The sequence below is a fragment of the Thunnus maccoyii genome, chromosome 19 (genome assembly GCF_910596095.1).
Source record: "Thunnus maccoyii chromosome 19, fThuMac1.1, whole genome shotgun sequence".
NCBI lineage: Eukaryota > Metazoa > Chordata > Actinopteri > Scombriformes > Scombridae > Thunnus > Thunnus maccoyii.
In genome coordinates this window covers 12,065,609-12,084,942 of record NC_056551.1, presented here as the reverse complement: position 1 = coordinate 12,084,942, position 19,334 = coordinate 12,065,609, and the positions used below count along the sequence as shown (strand labels likewise).

Genomic DNA, 19,334 nt, shown 5'->3' with positions numbered 1-19,334 from the left:
GTAGCCTTAAAATATGCAAAACTTTAAGAGTCATTGATACTTTGAAGCTTTAATTCAGTCATTATTTGGGAGAATTGCAGCATTGTTGCTTGATAGTGTACAATACAAATCATCTTTTTTAAAAGTGACTGGCACTATATACACTGAATTAAAAAACAAATGTTAATGACATTTTCTCCCTTTCAGTTTAATTCATATGCGGCATATTTCATTATTTGCCAATTTGCTTCTCCATTGCCTTTTCATTTATGTGGTGTTTGTGATGTTCAACGGCTTATATAACTCAGCCAGCAGGGAAACATCTTCAACAGCTGTGGATTTCTCTGCTGACAATAAGGGTAGTTTTTAATTAATTATTTTTGTTATATGTGGAGGCAGTACAAAGGCAGCAAGTTGTTCCAGTCAGTCTGACGAAGGTTCTGCTGTGGCTGTTTTCTTGTGAGCAAAGACTGTGGCCTGCTTGCACTGTGTAGGAGTACAGGTGAGTGTGAGCTATGCAGAAAGGTGTAGGTCAGCGGAGTAGGTGTAGGTTTTTCTTGGTCAACAAGAAAATGGTTATTTACTTAAAGAAAATATTTGTTTTTCTAATCTACCAAGTACAGAGGCTCTTTTTTAATTCGATCTTTGTTCGTGGGGTGTATTTGAGGATTTCTGAGCAGGACAACATAAATTTACAATTACCGCTTGTCAACTGTAAAAGATTCTCCATACATTGGTGATATCATAGAGAAAATCTCTGTTTCACATTTCGAATCACCAGCATCCAGTAAAATCTACATTTATAGGCAATGTCATGGAGCCTACTTTCTCCATTTCCAATATGTAATTGAGTTAATGTTGGTATGTACGCTGAGAGGAAAGTGCACTTTCCTCTCGCTCATCTGATCAACATTTTTATCAGCCATGAACTTGTGATGTTTGAGAAATGCTTATTCACTTGTGTTTAGTCTTTTTGCTCACACAAGTTTTCTTTAAGGGGACTTTAATTCCCTTCCCTGACCTGCTTGACCCTTTAAGAAGAAGGAGTGCACTTCCCCTTTAAAATATCTTTGTGGGTGTTTTTTCCTGCTGTAATGTTAGTCAGTTCCAAAGAAGGGAATGTTTACTTGCTTATTAACTTCAGTAAAAATATGTATTTTTGATTATGTTTTTGTCAAAATACAGTTGAATACCATTTAGCTTCAAACAAGGGGTAATCAATGCCACCTGGGTCAAAGTGGCACTAGCTCCAGAGACCCTTCCTGATTAGCCACAGACAGCAGGTGATAGGGTATAAAAGGTTTTGGAAGAGAGCAAACCAGTTGGTCTGTTTTTCCCAGGGCCAGTGTTTTGTGGACTGTGAAGGTTTTTTCCACTAATTATCTGCAGATGATGAACCTAATGAGATTGTTTTTGTTTCTCCTTTTTGTGGCCAGTTAAATACTTTTTTTTTTATTCTGCAAAAATCAGCGCTTGCTTGCTGGTCCATCCTTCCCACTCAGCCATAAGACCTTTTCAGTCCTTATACAAACAAACTCTAAAAACTCTGGACGAAAAGCTAATGCATTTCCATCACTGTAGGGTACTGGACAAATACAATTTACTGAGTTTTGAGAATTTTAGATTATTCTCAAATGTGTGCGTAGTTTATAAAATTTTAAATGGTTTGGCCCTTACTCCACTACGTGACTTTGTGTACACTCACTCAGTAAGTTCTATTAGATCCTCCAGAATATCCTCTATACAAGACTGTACCATACCATTTTGTTGCACTGCATTTGGGCAATCAGCTTTTACTGTGAAAGCCACAACTCAGTGGAATGTCCTACCTGATGATATGAAGAGCTGCAGTTCCATCAGTACGTTCAAAACCAAATTAAAGAAAATCTTCTAAAAACTACTCAGCTCTGTAACCACTGACTCTAAATTTCATCTCATGGTCTTCTCATGAAGTCAAATAATCTTGCTTTTACTTTGACAGGTTTAAATGATTATTTTTTTGTTGACAGTGTGGGTGTGTGTAATGTGCTATTGTGTGTAGCTTTGTATTTTGTATTATGTGTCCTGTGTGTTTTTTGCTTTGTCCTGTTTGTTATTGTGTTGTTATATGTTTTAATTGTGACCTGCCTGAGGGACTGCAGATTAAAATGAGCTATAAGCTAACCCTGGTGCAGTACATCAAATGTTAACATTTATGTTTAACACCGCACATGGTCCCAATAAATACAATACAACAACACTACCAACCATCCTTAAGTACATCAGGCAACAGAGGCCCTTTTCCCATAGCATGCCTATGTTTGGCACTGGGTTTTCAGCAGAAAAGTAGTTGATTACCTTATAAGGTGCTATGAAAAAGTGGAAGTGTCCATTCTGAGGACATCTTGGGATGAGAAGGTTAAAGGTTTGGCCTCTTGGCAACAAGTATCCCTCCTTATTGTCTGTGCGGTCCTTGAGTAAGACAGACACCTCTCTGCTCTGGAAGTGCTGAACTTCTTTGCCACAGTTTGGCTTTTAAAGTACTCACATACATGACAGTTCATGAGTCACAGCACATTGTAATGGGTGGCTACTGTAAATGAGTTTGACATATTTATGGTCTAAAAATTATGAAGACAGGCACCAATGTGTTGCTTTATACAACAAACCCATTTATCATCATGTCTACTTGCACTGTATGAAGAGTTCAGGTGATAATGATGATATGGTGATTTGAGCAAAGGCAAGGTCTAAGAGTATTGAGCCTTTGCCGCCAATGATTGCAGTCAAGCCCATTTGTTCAGCTGATGTCTGACTCTGCAGCCTGAGAAACCTGAGAAATATTCCATCAGAGTTGCAAATATCAAATACAAAGATGATTTCTCACAAATAAAGCTATACAGGTTTTATTATGAGAGTCAGACAAGATCGTAAAGTATATTACCTAAAATGAAACAACAATTTGTATCTTGTACAGTAAAAACATTTTTGGATCAACGAATGACTATTCTGTTTGTGTACTTTTGCTGCACTCAAGTGGACAAAAATATAATTACATGTTGATTTTTCTCTAAATTCTTTGTAAACTGAATTTTGCTTTGATACATTTGTCCCGTAGTTCAATTCTCAAACATGCACAAAACTAGTTTTAGATTAATCCTTTGCCTAGATTTAAAGACATCATAACAGAGCAAATAAAAACATTTTTTATTTTTTTATCAGCCCATTTTTATTTTAAATGACAAACAGGGACAACACTGTAATCAAAGAAGTCCATTACAATTTTGCATCTTGTCTACAGGGCGGCTTGATTTAATGAATGAATGAATGGATTTTTTTTATTTTTCCGGTTCACTTTGTTTATAGAAAGCATCGTGTGTGACAATAATACAATAACGAAAACAATGAGGCATCATAATGAAATAAAGCTAATACAAAGGACATGACTTCACTTTCGGTTTGTTGATACAATCAACATGGTAACAGGACAAAGGGTCAAAGTAATAATAAATAAATAAATAAATAAATAGATAGAAAAATAACTTTTACAGAAAAGGTAGGCAATAAAATCAGATTTCTTGAAAAAAAAATCTCGGAGCACACTACTGTATGAGCACTTTTCTTATTGTTTGTAAGTTGGATAGACTCAAAACAATCTCTAAATTCAATCATGAAAAGTTCAAACGATGAGCGAGACCTCGAGAACTTGGATTTATGGATGTGAAAAATTCCCAGTAAAATGAATAAACTGACAGTCAGTTGAACTTTCTGGTTTTTGTTTTCATAGTATAGCATCACATCCTTGGCGCCTGATTTAATTAGTTTGTTTGTTTTTCTTTAATTAAATATATTGCTATGACGTCGCAAACGAGAGAACGAGACAAGTCGCGCGATATTTCCACCAGGGGTCAAAGTTAACCTTTAGCCATGTGTGTGTGACTGTGACCACATCTACTGCCTAGCAGTTAGATACAGCTCCAGTTTACGCTTTATAAGTATTTATGAATAGTCATTAAATTTACTACTTTACGTTCTCAGCAGCTTGTATAATTTCTCCACGGATTCTTTTGAGTTGTGTTTTATCTTGAATATCCTGCGCTGCTGCGTGTTAGCTTCCTTAATTCAGATTATATGCCGGTTTGCATCATTTAGCTGCAGGATAGTTTCATAATGGCTTAATTTAATGTGACATGTTTAAAAGCCGACCGCTGTTGAGTGCCTTAGTAAACCACAAACTGACGTCAGAGATAAACAGTAAGTCAACCTAACATTGTGGCAACGTGAATTTACTCGGTCTTAATATGTATCGTATTTGAATGTGTGCAAAATATAATTGAGTCGTCTGTCAGTCACATAATAATCTTAAAGGACATGAAATGCTAAATGTTCAAGTAGCACAGAGGTGGTAGGTTCGGTGTAATATTTATGTATTATCAATAACATCTAATTATTAAGTGTAATAACGTAATATTCATGCTATCTTCACAGGTGGACTTTATCAGTTCTTTTGCACCATGAGTGAAGGAGCCAAAGATGAGCAGACAGCCAAGCTGTTGAAAAGAGCCAATGAGGAAAATGAAGTCTCTGCTGAGACAGTGCACGCCACAAAAAGAATAAAAACAGAAGGGGAACATGCTGAAGATGAAAAGAAATATCCCAAGAAGAAAGTGGTACTCCTCATGGCATACTGTGGAAAGGGATACTACGGCATGCAGGTACAGTACATAATGTAGCAGGTTTAAACCTCTCGCAGTTCTAAGCACTTAACTGTATTCTCTCATGTCTGTGCTTAAATGATATGTTTTCTGTGTTTCAGAGAAATCCTGGCACCTCTCAGTTTAGGACCATTGAAGATGAACTGGTCACTGCACTTATTAAATCTGGTTGCATTCCTGAAAACCATGGCGATGACATGAAGAAGATGTCTTTCCAAAGATGTGCCAGAACAGACAAGGTATGGATTTGTACATTTAGTACAATAGGACTTAATTTTACAGGGTTATCTACAATAAATATGTTTGTATTTCCAACCGGTTTTCAGTGTAATGTATCTCTGCACCATTGTATGTTGTCAGTTTAATGGGTGTTAACTGTTATCATATTTTAATAAGACACAGATAGGAGTTAGCACATCATTATTACTGGCATGTCATTATAACAAACTGTGTTGGTGTTTGTTTATTTGAATTTGATCAGGGTGTGTCTGCAGCTGGCCAAGTGGTGTCTCTAAAGGTGCGCTTGATTGAAGACATCATTGAAAAAATCAACGAGCATCTGCCACAGCAGATCAGAGTGCTAGGTGAGAAGTTGGTCCCAAATATCTGGAGAGAAGCTGCCTAAAATTTAAGTTACACTGATGTTGACACTTGCTGTTTCTCATAATCCAGTTTTATTGAGCTGGCCAGAGAACGAGAAGGGTCTTGGTATTCAGGAATTAATGTGTTACTCTTGCGCCCGCAGGTCTAAAACGAGTGACTCAGGGTTTCAATTCCAAAAACAACTGTGATGCTCGTACATACTCCTACATGCTTCCAACAGTGGCCTTTTCCCCAAAAGACTATGATACTGGGAATATATCAGCCTTTCGCCTGGAGCCAGAGACACTTCAAAAGGTCAACCGTTTGTTCGCTCTCTACAAAGGCACCCATAACTTCCACAACTTCACCTCTCAGAAGGCTCCAAGTGACCCCAGTGCCCGCCGTTACATCACAGAGATGTCCTGTGGAGAGCCTTTTATCCGCAGCGATACTGAGTTTGCAGTGATCACCGTGCGAGGCCAGAGCTTCATGCTGCACCAAATCCGCAAGATGATCGGCCTGGTGATTGCGGTGATCAAGGGCTACGCAAATGAAGAAGTGATGGAGCGCAGCTGGGGACAAGAGAAGGTGGATGTACCCAAAGCTCCGGGACTTGGGTTGGTCCTGGAAAGGGTTCACTTTGACAGGTACAACAAACGCTTCGGAGGGGACGGGCTGCACGAGGTCCTGGAATGGGATAGTGAAGAGGAGAGGATCAAGGCCTTCAAGGAGGCTCAAATCTACCCCACCATTGTTGAGACAGAGTGTCAGGAGGGCTCCATGATCAGCTGGATGTCCACACTCCCAATCCATGACTTTCAAGCCACATCTGCTAAAACACTCGATGATAAGGACCAGAAACAGGTATCTGGGAAGTCATACTAGAATAACACAATCTATATGAAACACTGATTTTTTAAAAATGTATTCTTATTCATTGTTGCCCTCTTTTTATCTCCCCAGGACAATGCAGATGAAGGAAATGACTCTGATTAGGTCACCCTGTCTGCTGAAAGAAGAGGCATTTTCTCATCAAAACTGTCTTTCTTTTGCCAGGAATTGTCTTTCTTTTTGGGTCTGGAAGTTAATCTTTCAAGATTGACATTTTCTTATTTGGATTCAATTGTTTCTCTTATGTATATGTTATTAAATACAAATAACAAAATAATAAAAGCCTTTCTGTTCATTATTTTACACTAATAGTCTGGTTGAGTTTCTCTGTGCTAATTTCACCCTGCAACAAATGTGGAAGTCTGTCTGGTTTGTTTGATGATGATTGTTTTTTGTACTAAAACAAAAGTTTAGATAGGCAAGTAAACTTACAGATGCTGCTGCAGTCTGATAGTTTGGCTGTTTTAGTCTTTGTCTTGTTAGGTGATTCTTAAGCATATGTTTGGATTTTTTTCTAGTCTGTGTCAATTGAAATTTTCCATGCGAAAGAGTAACTGGTCCCTGTATTCTTTTTGTCCTTCTTCTTGTTGTCTAGTTGTTAAGTAATTGCACCCCAGCATGACTCCATTGTAAGAGTTTGGGGACAAATATAGCAATAGCTGATATAATTTAAATATAGCAATAGCTGATATAATTTAAGACATAAATGAACAAGCGTTTGTCAATCTTCAAAATTTTATCACTAGTTCATGTGCTTTGTTGACAATGATATTTGTCAATAAGATTCCTCACAAATCCCCTCAAATACGTCTGACGCAAACCCACTCAAGTAACTTTGAAGAATCAGGTCTAACTAGAAAAATCAACATTTAAGCTTTTATAACAGCTAATGAAGCAGTTGTGTTTTACGATTTGAATAAAAGGTTAGAATCTGTTTCATTATATGCTACAGGTATTGATTACTTCAAAAAAAGAATGTTTTGGTTTGTAAGTAATGTATCAACAGAAAATTGAGAGGAACTCAATGTTAATTTCATTTATCACCTGTGATAATTTACGAGCTGAAACTTCACCCTCCGATCACTAGGAGGCGAGATAAGAGTTTGGGACCAGTACTGCATTCAGGAACCTTTTGATTTACAGTAAACTAGAGCTCCCACTTCTCAACTATGATTACCGTGTGCCAGTGAAACATAATTAAAAGCAAACCACATCATATCATATACACCCTTGTACAGCAACAGTTATACAGTATATATATTACTAATTATGATTCTAAATTCATGAACAATTTTAGGTTGTCTGTGATTTTTGTAGTGTTCGTCCTTTTCGTATTCTTGAGATGTGACTGAGAACGCAACATCACTCTAAACATGGCGCCGGCCAAAAAACGCAACGTGAGTTCTGGAAAAACAACAGAAGAAAGTGTAAAAACAGCTAAAATCAACCTAAACAGCAAAGTCGAGAGTATACTTGAGAGCAGGAAACATGCCAACGACGTTTTTGACATCCTTGAGTTCCTTCAGGTAAACATACACAACTATATTTCTTAGTTTGAGTGAAAACATGCTGGTGAACTAGCTGTATGATTACCAAGCAAGCTGTCTTTCTTTAGGATACCTCACTATGCATGTGCTTGTATTCCCCGTGTTTGTTTTTGCAGTCAGAAAAGGAGAAGGATGTTATCAGTGCCGTCAGTGCGTGTAGCAAATTGTTCAGCGCCTTGTTGGAGAGAAAAGACCTGTTTATGGGAAAATTGCCCGGAGAGGAAGAGGCGTTGAGTGGTGAGTATAAACCAGCAGATAATCCATTATAATGAACCCTGGTTGTTCCATAGTATCACTGCTGTACCTACAACCTGTGAGACTGATGGGATATCAAATGAAAATTGAGCTGAAAATGTGAATTTAATTCCCTGTCATAATATAATAATTATCATTGTAATAATAACAATGTTTGTATTGCACAGTGCACACCATGTAATAATAATAATAATAATAATAATTATACTTTTATAATTTTTTTAAATCATATTTCACACTGCACAATGTATAGTAATCTTTTTTAGTATTTTATTTTTATTCTCTTGGGTCTCCCCGGGTGGAACATCAGACAAACTGGTTGCAAACTCTCATCCTTCTTATTTTTCTCATCCGTCTTTTTTTGTGTCTGTTTTCTTGTTCAGGTGGGTATAGTGCTGAGGAGAAGTATAGAATTTTCATGCGACACCGTTACAACAGCTGTGTGGAGATGCTGCTTGAACACCTCAGCCATGAACTTCATGGAGTCAAGGTGAGTTGATTGAAAGCTGATGTTGCACACGCGTATAGCAGATATGATCAGGTACGCTGGTATTCCACACAGGTGCTTCTGCAACATGCAATGGTACAGCTATATACTGTATTACAACATCCTTGGCACCTACCAATATCTTTGAGTCAACAGCATCTTCACATAGTTCTCTTCGGCCCTGATAAATTCACAATTGTCTGTAATCTGTAGAGCTGCAGCGATTAGTCAATCAATTGATTAGCTGATAGACAGAAAATTAATCAGCAACTATTTTGATAATCGATGAATTGTTTAAGTAATTTTTCAAGCAAAAATGTCAAACATTCCCTGCTTCAAGGCTCTAAAATGTTGAATTTTTAAATTTTATGAGTTTTCTTTGTCTTACAAAACTGTAAATTTAACATTTTGGGGTTTTTGTATTGTTGGTTGGACAAAATAAGATATTTGAGGACACACCTGGATGTTGTGATAGGTATTTTTCACCATTTTCCAAATTTCTGTTGACCAAATGATTTTTCGATTTATCGTGAAAATAATCAGCAGATTGATCGATAATAAAAAATAACTGTTAGTTACAGCCCTAGTAATCTGGTTCATTATTATATCTGAAAGCCATGAAACAAATTTCTAATGCTAATTATGTCGTAACTTGTTCAATGTCACACCAGCTCAGGTCCACTGATGCCACTCAGCATTTAGTTGTTATCTTACAGGTTTTTCAGTTAAAAAAATGTTGGGGGACAAGGGGAAGTAAACTAGGTTGACTTTTTTTTAAAAATAATAATAACTTTCCAAATACAGGAGAGTGCCCTGTGTTGCCTGATGAAGTTTGCTGCAGTGGAAGGACAGCATCCCCTCGAGGACTTGGACTGGAGTGAACACTACAGCTTCCCGAGGGAACTCATCCAGGTAGGATTTTGTGTCATGCAACCTCACCATTTGCAGTAATAAATAATAATCTAATTTATCTGTACAGGTTGTGGGACTTCCATCATTTTTTCAAGCTATTAGCCAAGACAAGAAACAAAGCAGTTTTTAAAATATCAACTGTTACTGATATTTCTGTGTATTTCATGGTCAGGCGGTGGTGGACAGACTGCTGTCCAGAACTACAGACAACTCCTTGCTGATCTCCAGGTTCCAGGAGTTCCTTGAGATGGAGGATGTACGCTATTACGTCATGAGCTCCATCCGTGAGAATGTGGGCCAAGTCATGGACAAAAACAAAGGGGTAGGAGAACTCTGCTTAGCTGTAGCTGTTCTAATTTATTGCTTTCATTGTGTACAGTTGAGTAAATAATAATCGAGTGGGCTGAATAATGTTAGCTTATCTTGTTCCTCTCAGGCGGTGGCACCCATATATCAGAACAATGTGTTCACCCTCATGTCCAACATCAGTGTGCCGAGCCAGGAGTCAGAGCTCACCAACTTTATGGTCAAACAGGAAGGTGAGACCTGCTTTTTGAAGATGTTGTAATTAATACAGTATCTGAAACATTGCTTTGGGGGGAAAAAAGGTATTTTTTTGTTTCCTGCACATAGGTTTCTGTTTCTGTACATCATTAAAGCAATTAAATATTTTCCCCAGCTAAGCATGAGGACTGGAAAGCTGCAAAACTGGGTGTAAGTAGAATCTTTTTAATCGCAACCTCACATTAGTGCCGGCGATGTAAATGTTTCTTGAATAAGAGTTTCATGTTGTCCCTCATCACAGGAACACAAGCGTGTCTTTGAGAGGATGTGGCTCGGCTTTCTCAAGTATAAGGTAGCGTACAATTTGTGATTGCACAAACATACCTGAATATAAAGTATTCTAAATCTTTCTTAACAGATTTCCAATATTTTGTCTCCCCACATCTATGACACTGTGCTGTCAAGACTCTCATTAATTTCTCATCTCTCTGTTGTAGTTGCCAAGCAACATGTATAAAAAGGTCTTGGTAATCCTCCATGACTCCATTTTGCCCCACATGAGCAAACCCACACTGATGATCGACTTCTTGACTGCTGCCTATGAAGTTGGTAAGTCGTACATATGACTTCTTCAAAGTTGATGTCAACTTCGCCAAAGTGGCATTTTTCACACCTGGTCTATGGGATGTTCTACTGTATTTTTTAATAGAGTGATTGTAATCATGATATGACATTTTGTCATGTTTTCATTTAACAGGTGGGGCAATCAGCCTGCTGGCCCTCAATGGGCTTTTTGTCCTCATACATCAACACAACCTGTGAGTATTATATGCAAAATCAAATAATTTGGCCATTTTAAAAAGCCATATTCATTACTATGATATGTAGAAGTAATTAGGACACAAAATGAGAGTCCATTATGAATCTATAAATGACAATGGTAGACGGAGATATTTTTGAATGACATATATACTGTATGCTCTGTTTGTGTGTGTTTCTGCAGAGATTATCCTGATTTCTACAAGAAGCTGTATAATCTGCTTGAGCCCTCTGTTTTCCATGTGAAGTACAGAGCACGCTTTTTCCACTTAGCCAACCTCTTTCTTAGCTCCAGGTGAGACCATTCATGCTTTCTTAAAGGTTCACAGCTGAATTCACTATTACAAACCACACCCTTTCATTGCCGGCCACTGGTGGGAGGTTGAGAGTGTTGCACAGTGGTACTGTTGGCTACAATGTTAGTAGCCACAATCGTGATTCAAACACAGTGTGTTTAGGATTTGTAAACTGTTGAACAACCTAATCATTTGTTTCCCACTATTCAGATAATAATCATAAAAACTCAAAAAGCATTAGTAACATGTGCCGTGTTTGTGCTCACTTCCAGTCACTTACCAGTGTATCTAGTGGCTGCGTTTGCCAAACGCTTGGCTCGTTTGGCTCTCACTGCACCGCCTACAGCTCTCCTCATAGTGCTGCCCTTCATCTACAACCTGATCCGTCGCCATCCATCCTGCAGAGTCCTTATTCACAAGCCCACCACAGAAGATGGTAAGTTAAAGTCGGTCTTCTTTTGATGTTTGGAATTTCTCAACATTTGCAGTTGCATCAGTTTATAACCGTTCACAACGTCAGGGGTTTGCATGCCCAGTCCAGTTTCACTGCAGTGTGCCTACAATCTTCTGAATAGGGATGAAATGATGAAAGTTAAAACAAATTTGTGTAGGAAAAAAGTAAAAATTGATTTCATAAATCCAAAGAAGCATCTTTGAACATACAGTATGTGTTTGTGTTCACAATGACAGAGCCTTTGGAGGACCCGTATCGAATGGATGAAGAGGATCCTGCTCACTGCCGTGCCTTAGAGAGCAGCTTGTGGGAAATTAAGGTGTGTATGTGAGGCTTTGAATTCACAAATGAATCATCCTTCCATCCACACTGACTACAAGTGAGCTATGACTTGTGTCACCCAACATGTTTCTCATGTTGATTGGACAACAAGATTAAGAGATGCCATATATGCTAAGGAGTCTTATTTAATTTGATTTGAGAATTTAATCATTATTATTTTTTTCAAAGTGTACATTCTTCTCCTTTCCTGCAGACGCTGCAGAAGCATTACCATCCAGATGTGTCCAAAGCAGCTATGTTGATCAACACACCCCTGTCAGAACAAGAAGATGACATCAGTGAGGTGCTGGAGACAACAACATATGAGGTGATGTGTCACTTCTTGACTCTCATTGTCTGTGTGTTTAAAAAAAAAAAAATAATAAAAGCAACAACACTTAGCCAACCTAATCCCCATAACTATCTGAGTAGCATGATGAATGTTTTTGTGTCCTGTCCTCAGCTGATGGAGAGAGACCTGAAGCAGACCCAGAACAAGAGCATCCCGCTGGAGTTTGAAACTGCCACACAGCTGCTAAAAGTAGGGGGAGATGTGTTGGGACAGCACTTCTGTCTGGATTAAAACAAGGGAATGCATTTGCAGAGGTGGTATCGGTGTCTGGGACCAGTTCGTCTGTCAGGGGTTTACAGCAACTTGGCCTGAACTTGGCATGTGGACAGACTTCAGGAAAAAAAAAAATATAAATGCCTTTTTGAGACCAGCAACAACAGAAACTCTTGTCTGTCTGTCATGTCTCTGGTGTGTGACTGTTGTACATCAATAAAAATATTATACAAAGCTCAAACCTGACTACATCTCATTATGTTAAAGGAAGTCAGTAACAAATAAATAGAATATAGTTTATATGACATTTAGATGCTAAATCTAAATAACATATGATGAACACAGATTTATTACTAACTGTTGAGCCTCTTTTTTTTTACGCTACATTTACTGTATGGTTCAGTCTCACTGCTCTCGTCCAGTAGCTGTTTTCAGTAAAAAGCCTCACCAAACCCTTTGTATGCTACCTGCCTGGCAGCTTACAGCAGACAGTTGAAGTCTCTAACTAGCTGCTGAGGAAAGTCAAACATCTAAATGCTCATTCATTTATCTGAGGAGTTGGTGGATGCCAGAACTTTTGAATGTGCATTCACCAAAGAAAAACATAAGTGAGGGTTATCTCATAGTTATGACTTACTGTCCTATAGTCATGAAATAATGCGTCTACTTGTTTTCTTCTTTGAAACAGCTAACAGGAGCATGAATATTGGACTCTACATTCATCAGGTGGCCACGAAAACGACCCCATATGAATGCCAATGTTTCTAGGTGTCTGCTGGATTTGTGAATAGGCCGATGTTTGATTACAAGTTAGCCAAAGCAGGTGAATATTGTATGTCAGGACTGACCCTGAATGGCCAGAAATTCATACAATCCTGCTTTAAGTGTTCATTCCTTTCAGATCAAGTAGCGTCTTCAGCCGTGAAGACTCTCGACACCATGAGGTTAGTTATCCCCTAATATCCCATTTACAGGTGAGAGGTTATCCTTAAATGCTCTTTTCCCATCTTCTGTTCATATTTCATCCTCTTGTTAAGTGTGCCATATGGTCACACAGCAGGCAGGCTCGGGTACAAGAACGCAGTGAGAGAAAAATCTGAATCATCTGACTTCTGTTTCAAAAGAGCAAGTCATACCAGGGAGAAGCTGTCCAGAAATGTATTTACAGACAGCCAGACTTGCTAAGGAGCTAAACACATCTGAAGCTATCTTTACGCAGTGCAGTAATGTACAGCATCCCAGCAGTTCTTGCTTTTTAAGCCGTATTTATCTCTTTATAAAATTTGTTAGGCTTATTTTTATTGAGGATTACAAGGCGGGCACATGGCACCAGAATCTGGCAAAATCCAGAAGGTGAGAAGCCAGCAAATTAGAGGATCACTGTCAAGAGGATGAGAGAAACTGAAGAACATCAGTTAGAAGGGTAATAATCTTTTTTAAGTGATATTTGTGACCAAACAATATTGAACTGTATGCATGTTAAAGTCCTCCTCCAATCAAAAATGTGTTTTTCTGCTTGTTTGTTTAGTTGGATGTTTGAGCTTCAGTATGATGTATGTGCAGGGTTTGACACTAGAAGACAGTTTTCACATTCATCTGCTGAACGTTTCTCTGTGCTCACCTTAAATCTGAGTTTAAAGGGCGAACCTATTAGCATGATTTGTGACATCACAGCTAGTTTTTAGCCAATCATGGCCCAGTGTGCAATTTATAGAAGTGTGATTTGGAAACTTGAAACATCCTGTGCACATATACTGAGAATGGACTGTACAGTAAAGTAGGAGACATCTTTTATCCAGCAGTTAAACTTTTGAAATGAAATATATTTGCATATTCATAGATTCTGTTTTTTTTTTTTTTTTTAAATTAAGGCGAAGGAGGAGATGCCGTTGTAAGATTTTTTTAACCAGGTAATAAAAAAAAACCTTATTAGACACAATTTATTATTCCAAGTAGTGTATTTTTATATGTCTTAAAACATGACTGGAGGGGATATTTAAGAATATTCATGAACACTGAAATTGTGCAGTTTTTCATGTGCAACATCATTTATTTAGATATATATTTTTGGTCCTTTTTGAGGATATACACCCTGCATATTTACAAAGCTCTACCCAGTTGCTGAAACTCTCCACTGCAGAAAAAGTACATGTGTGGAGCTACCTCTGTAAATTATTTTTTATAAGAGCACATTTTTCCAACATTATTCAATGGCCCAGTAACTGAACCCAGCTTGTTCTGGTGGCATCTAATAGGATCCGTCTCTTTAATTAGGTATAATGCACTTATATGCAAACAGTGCAACGATCACGAGTTGTTAGCTGAGAATCAAGCTGAGTTGGTGTCTTCTTCAGAACGAGTTATACTTTGCAATAAAGCAGTAATATCATGAAATTTATCTTGGCAATAGGTTGATAGGTAACCTAATAGGTAGCAAATGAGAAACCCCATCCATGCCTGTATAATGACTTTGGCACAGCTCTCTCCTCTCACTTTGATAACTCTGTGAGAGAGATGCTTTGGCAGCACTGTAGGTCCATAGAGGGCTTGGCAGGATTGGACATATTTGCATAAATCTCCTGCATAAGGACTCCTGAGCCTTGTGTGTTGTTGTTGTTTGTGTCCGTGCTCATCCTCCACAGTCCCCCCTGCAAGGAAATAGAAGCTGTCCAAGGTGAGTCAGCACAGAGAGGCTGCTTGAGCATTTGGCTGAGGCTTTGAGAGAGTCAGAGGAAGAAAGAGCTGATTAATTCTACAGTTTTTTTTCTCACTTAGCTCTGTGAAAAAGCAAATATGAAAACATATCACCCTTATTCCTTCTTTGACTATTAATTATTTATACTTAGTTGTTGATAGAAACTCAAAAGCAGGTCACTTTTTTGAGTGCCACTAATCAAAAATAGTTCATTAAAAAAAAAAAAGTTCTGCAGTTCTTTTTTTATTCCATACACACGCATCATTCTAAAATTTCAGGCAAACAGATGAGTAAAGTCAGCTGTTTGAGTATTTATTATGATGCAGCAGCAGAGTCAGATAAGTCAAATCTCCTGAAGTACAAGCAGCATTAACCTTCTTAACCTTCCACGTGTTAGTGTTCTGTATTGTAGTTACTGCGAATACATCATTCGTATGTGTGTGTGTGTGTGTGTGTGTGAGCACGTGTAATATGTGTGCGTGCAAAGGTACAAAGCAGGACAACATAGATGGGGATTTAGCACCGACTGATAAAAGCTGATGTTTTCTCAATGCTCACCCCCCCCACCCGCCCCTTATTGTGTTGCTGTGTTACAGTAATCCTCTCTTATGTAACTGAGTGGAGCTCTCTCTCTCTCACTGAACACACTCATACACATGCACATTGGCACACGCATGTATATACCAATCATCCCGGTCAGCACCCACACATACACATAGATGAACTGAAGCAGGGGGCAACAGTGTTAAATAGAGTGGCTGATTTTGCCGTCAGGGATTGATTATGTATCTAAAAAAGAACTGCAAAGTTACAAACAAGTTATGTAACTTTATGAAAGAAGATGAAGGAATTGTACAGTAAGTGCCAAAGCGCTCTTCGCTAGATTCACTAGTGTCATGCATTCTTTGTTCTTTCATTGCAATTATTATGTGTTTATATTTTTTGCTTTATACATTAAACAGATTTGTTTCAGGTCAACTCAGTCTACATGAAATTTGTGATAATAATATAAAATTAAACCTCATACGCATTTTATTGGAACATTTCTATGATTGTCTATTTTGTCATTTAATAACTGTTGAACATGTACACTTCCTGTTATTAGTTGCTTGAAATGATGGTGGTTTGTAAATTAAAGCTTTTCTTGCTAATGGATTTGGTATATATCTTTCTGGGTTTCCGAACAAAAAACTGAAAACAGAAAAAAATATATCGTTACTCGAATGGAATATTAATCATATAAAATCTTGCAAAACGTTTACATGCATTTCATTCTACAATGTATGTGCAAAATGCAGTACTTTCATGTGAAATTTTATGGATTAAGGAATAAATCTGAACTAGTTTTACCTTGCATTTACTCTATAGCACTTGTGAATGCATTTGGATACTTGTCAGAGTGTATTGTATGCATGTTTGTGTGTGTGCGTGTGTGTTTCAGTGTGTATGCTTGCGTAGAGGTGCGAGGACAGCGTGAGGTTTGCAGTGTGTGTAATCTCTGGTTGTGTGGTTATTGCAGGTGATAATGCGGGATCACACGTCCAGTGCTAATGTGGGGGAGCTGCTGAGGCAGTCTCAGATGGAGTTACAGTGGATCCAGAGACAGCTGGCTATGATCGCTGCCAGGAACGTACGCCATCACCACCTGCACACCAAGGGCAAGGTACACTCATACTGTAGGCCTGTGTTACTACTACTGCTACTACAGCCAAGATAAAACTTGCTGAGGAGAAATGAGTCTATTATTAATACACTTTATACAATGTGAACATGCCATTTAACAAAGATGTAGAAATATTTTGTTCAACAACTAAAGCTTCTTTGAGTCTTTGATAGGCATGCAGTTAAACTCTCATTGAATCTGTGGTTGTTGAAGGCTACCAGAATGAAAGAGTATGAACAGAATATATACAGTTGCTCCGCTTTTCAGAAAAATAAATGCAACAAAGCCACTATGCAAAAGTACACAGTAAAATGCACTGAATTGTCTTTGATTCATTATACAAATGCATGGTTGATGCACTGATAATAATGTGCAAGTAATGTATAGTAGAGGGCTTTAAATTTGATTATCCATTATAATAACCACACACAATGTTCCTATAATAATCTTATCTATACAAGGCTACATTCCTATTAGCCTTGATAAAATTATCCTGGTAGTGCAATAAAACAGACGTTCTATGTTACTAGTCCACAGGAGAGGAGGAAATCTGAGAACAAAGCACCAAATTTATGGACTGTCCTTAGAAAAAAGGAACAATTGCTCACCCTAATCTGATATATCTTCATTACACATCATTATGATCTTATGTTACAGTTTTTTGAGTTATGAACCTTCCTCCACTCTCACCTCTCAACTGTTGGACTTTCTGTCTCTGCAGTTTGTTTTCTGATACTTTCTTTACAACACATGAGTTGGAATACACAGTGCATTAATATGCACTCTACATTAATTGTGATGCACACCTTTTAAATTAAATGACTTTTTTTTATACATATAAAACATTTCAAATTCGCACTTCGAATTGCTAGCATTCAAAGAATTTAAATTGTTTTCCTGTAGTGTAAGAGAGAGTTACACCTCATTGAATGTCTTATCACTGGTAAAGTCACTGTATTTGCATGAAGCACACAGGCAGGAGTTCATTCTTTATTTTCCTAACCATGCTATGACCATATAACAAAACTATGATGTCATTTCAACATCTGTGTTTGCTGTCCAGCACGATCACCATTGTTAGTGCTGAAAGTTACTTAATGTCATTCCAGCTGTGTTGTGCACATTCATGTTCTCTGGTCATAACATTTGTTAAGTAGAGAGTTTTGTGTTTCTGACTATAAATCCCTTGTTTTCAATAATCTTTTACCTCACCTGAATCTAACAGATGTACACCTGTCTGCTGTTGTTTTTTTTAAAGCCATGTTTCCTTGCTTGTTACTCTTTTTTGGGATAAAAACAACAAAATGGTTCAGTGAAGTGAAACAAGAAATTGTATATTTTTTAAAACGTTTTAGCTTATGGTTTATTTTGTGATATGCACATATTTAACAATACATCCTCATTTTGTATTTTTAGTACAACATCTAATTTGTTAGCCTCCAGAAAAACCAGGTGTCATACAAGATTCAAGATTCAATACTTTATCGCCATACAGTACAACTTAGTTATAGTCTCAGTGTGCTCATGACGGAACAACAAACAATCACAACATTACAGTCAAGACACATAACAATAATAATAAAAAAAACACAAATAACCCCCACCACATAAAACATTACATAGATCAGTGGATGTAAGATATTAACATTCCAAGAGGAAAATAAGAATAAAGTGTTAGGTGCATTAAAATACAGTAGTGTTTTTCTTTTGTAAAGTGCTGATGCAGAATTGGGGAGCCATTTAGTAATTGGATGGTTGTGCAGTAAGTGCTGTAGATGAAACGGGATGTCTTAGTTTTGATGGGCCTGAGACTTTTTTCCTGAGGGGAGAGTTATTAAGAGGGGGTTGGCAGGGTGCATAGAGTCCTGTATTATTTTTAGACCTTTGTGCTGAATATGCGTCTTGTAGATGTGGGGTGAGTTTGCAGCTGATGATTTTTGAGGCGGAGCAAACAATTCTGTCCAGCTGCTTCCTCTGCTGAGCTGTGAAGTTGCCATACGCACAGATATAAAGAACACTTTCTATTGCAGCTCTGTAGAACTGCACTATCCCCTCTCTGGACACCGCAAACCTTTTGAACTGGCACAGGAAAAAGAGTCTTTGGTGGGCTTTTTTGATGATGATGCATCCCCCTTCCGAGAAACGGAAGGCTTCCCGCTCTTTTCACCTCCAAGCCATTGATGGTCAGTGGCGGGAGAGCTTACCATCTGTCTGAAAGTTGACCACCAGCTCTTTAGTTTTGGGGATGTTCAGTTCCAAGTCATGGAGACAGCACCAGTCACATGAGGTTACCCCTACCACTGTTGTGTCGTCAGCAAATTTAAACATTTAGAGACGCATCATCAGGTGTAAAGAAAATGTTAAAACCATCCCAGATCTTTGGATATGTCTGCCCTTTATTCCATTTCCAACCTTTTACAAATATGGCCAGAAGAGGACAGCAACACTTCTGAAAACTCATTTCAGTGTTTCAAACCCACAAAGTTGATAAAGAGGGGAGGCCCTGACGTGTTACAAAGATAGCAGCATGTTTAAAGGTATACTATGCAGGATTTGTTGGTTGGCGTTTGTAAACACAGCTTTCAAAGTTGGCCCCTCCTACCTGGCTCAGAGAGAGAGAGAGAGAGAGAAAAAGAGAGCAGTGGTGGTCAAGTGAGCTAGAGAGTGAAT

General features: G+C 38.1%; 3 protein-coding genes across 5 annotated transcripts in view; all 3 read left to right on the top strand.

The window, feature by feature from the left end:
* Positions 1-3,850: 3,850 nt before the first annotated feature.
* pus1 (pseudouridine synthase 1) lies at positions 3,851-6,449 on the top strand. The gene is made up of 6 exons (XM_042396016.1): positions 3,851-4,212; positions 4,447-4,673; positions 4,775-4,912; positions 5,155-5,257; positions 5,419-6,119; positions 6,219-6,449. Exons 1-6 carry the CDS (start codon positions 4,149-4,151, stop codon positions 6,249-6,251), a joined length of 1,266 nt encoding a protein of 421 aa, XP_042251950.1. The 5' UTR covers positions 3,851-4,148; the 3' UTR covers positions 6,252-6,449.
* Positions 6,450-7,458: 1,009 nt separating this feature from the next.
* On the top strand, positions 7,459-12,547 carry noc4l (nucleolar complex associated 4 homolog). The gene is made up of 15 exons (XM_042396015.1): positions 7,459-7,672; positions 7,810-7,930; positions 8,332-8,438; positions 9,240-9,347; positions 9,520-9,669; positions 9,784-9,886; positions 10,027-10,061; positions 10,153-10,203; positions 10,349-10,460; positions 10,609-10,669; positions 10,855-10,965; positions 11,239-11,402; positions 11,657-11,739; positions 11,956-12,069; positions 12,205-12,547. The coding sequence occupies exons 1-15, from the start codon at positions 7,520-7,522 to the stop codon at positions 12,322-12,324; spliced, it is 1,593 nt and encodes a 530-aa protein (XP_042251949.1). The 5' UTR covers positions 7,459-7,519; the 3' UTR covers positions 12,325-12,547.
* A 3,979-nt stretch (positions 12,548-16,526) lies between these two features.
* Positions 16,527-19,334, top strand: part of rimbp2a (RIMS binding protein 2a) — a 65,055-nt gene continuing 62,247 nt past the window's right edge. For all 3 annotated transcript variants that reach the window (XR_006092671.1, XM_042395997.1, XM_042395996.1), the window contains exon 1: positions 16,527-16,664. Coding sequence is in view for 2 of the 3 variants with exons in the window: in XM_042395997.1 (XP_042251931.1) it covers positions 16,527-16,664 (138 nt within the window). In the remaining variant the exon portion in view is untranslated. The remainder of the gene's footprint in view (positions 16,665-19,334) is intronic.

Excerpts from the sequence above, each read along its gene's own strand:
- noc4l (XM_042396015.1), top strand. The coding sequence starts at position 7,520 with ATGGCGCCGGCCAAAAAACGCAACGTGAGTTCTGGAAAAACAACAGAA. Across the intron at positions 11,403-11,656 it reads CAAGCCCACCACAGAAGATG|AGCCTTTGGAGGACCCGTAT; the intron begins GTAAGTTAAAGT and ends TCACAATGACAG. Across the intron at positions 11,740-11,955 it reads GCAGCTTGTGGGAAATTAAG|ACGCTGCAGAAGCATTACCA; the intron begins GTGTGTATGTGA and ends CCTTTCCTGCAG.
- pus1 (XM_042396016.1), top strand. The coding sequence starts at position 4,149 with ATGTTTAAAAGCCGACCGCTGTTGAGTGCCTTAGTAAACCACAAACTG. Across the intron at positions 4,674-4,774 it reads AGGGATACTACGGCATGCAG|AGAAATCCTGGCACCTCTCA; the intron begins GTACAGTACATA and ends TCTGTGTTTCAG. Across the intron at positions 4,913-5,154 it reads GATGTGCCAGAACAGACAAG|GGTGTGTCTGCAGCTGGCCA; the intron begins GTATGGATTTGT and ends GAATTTGATCAG.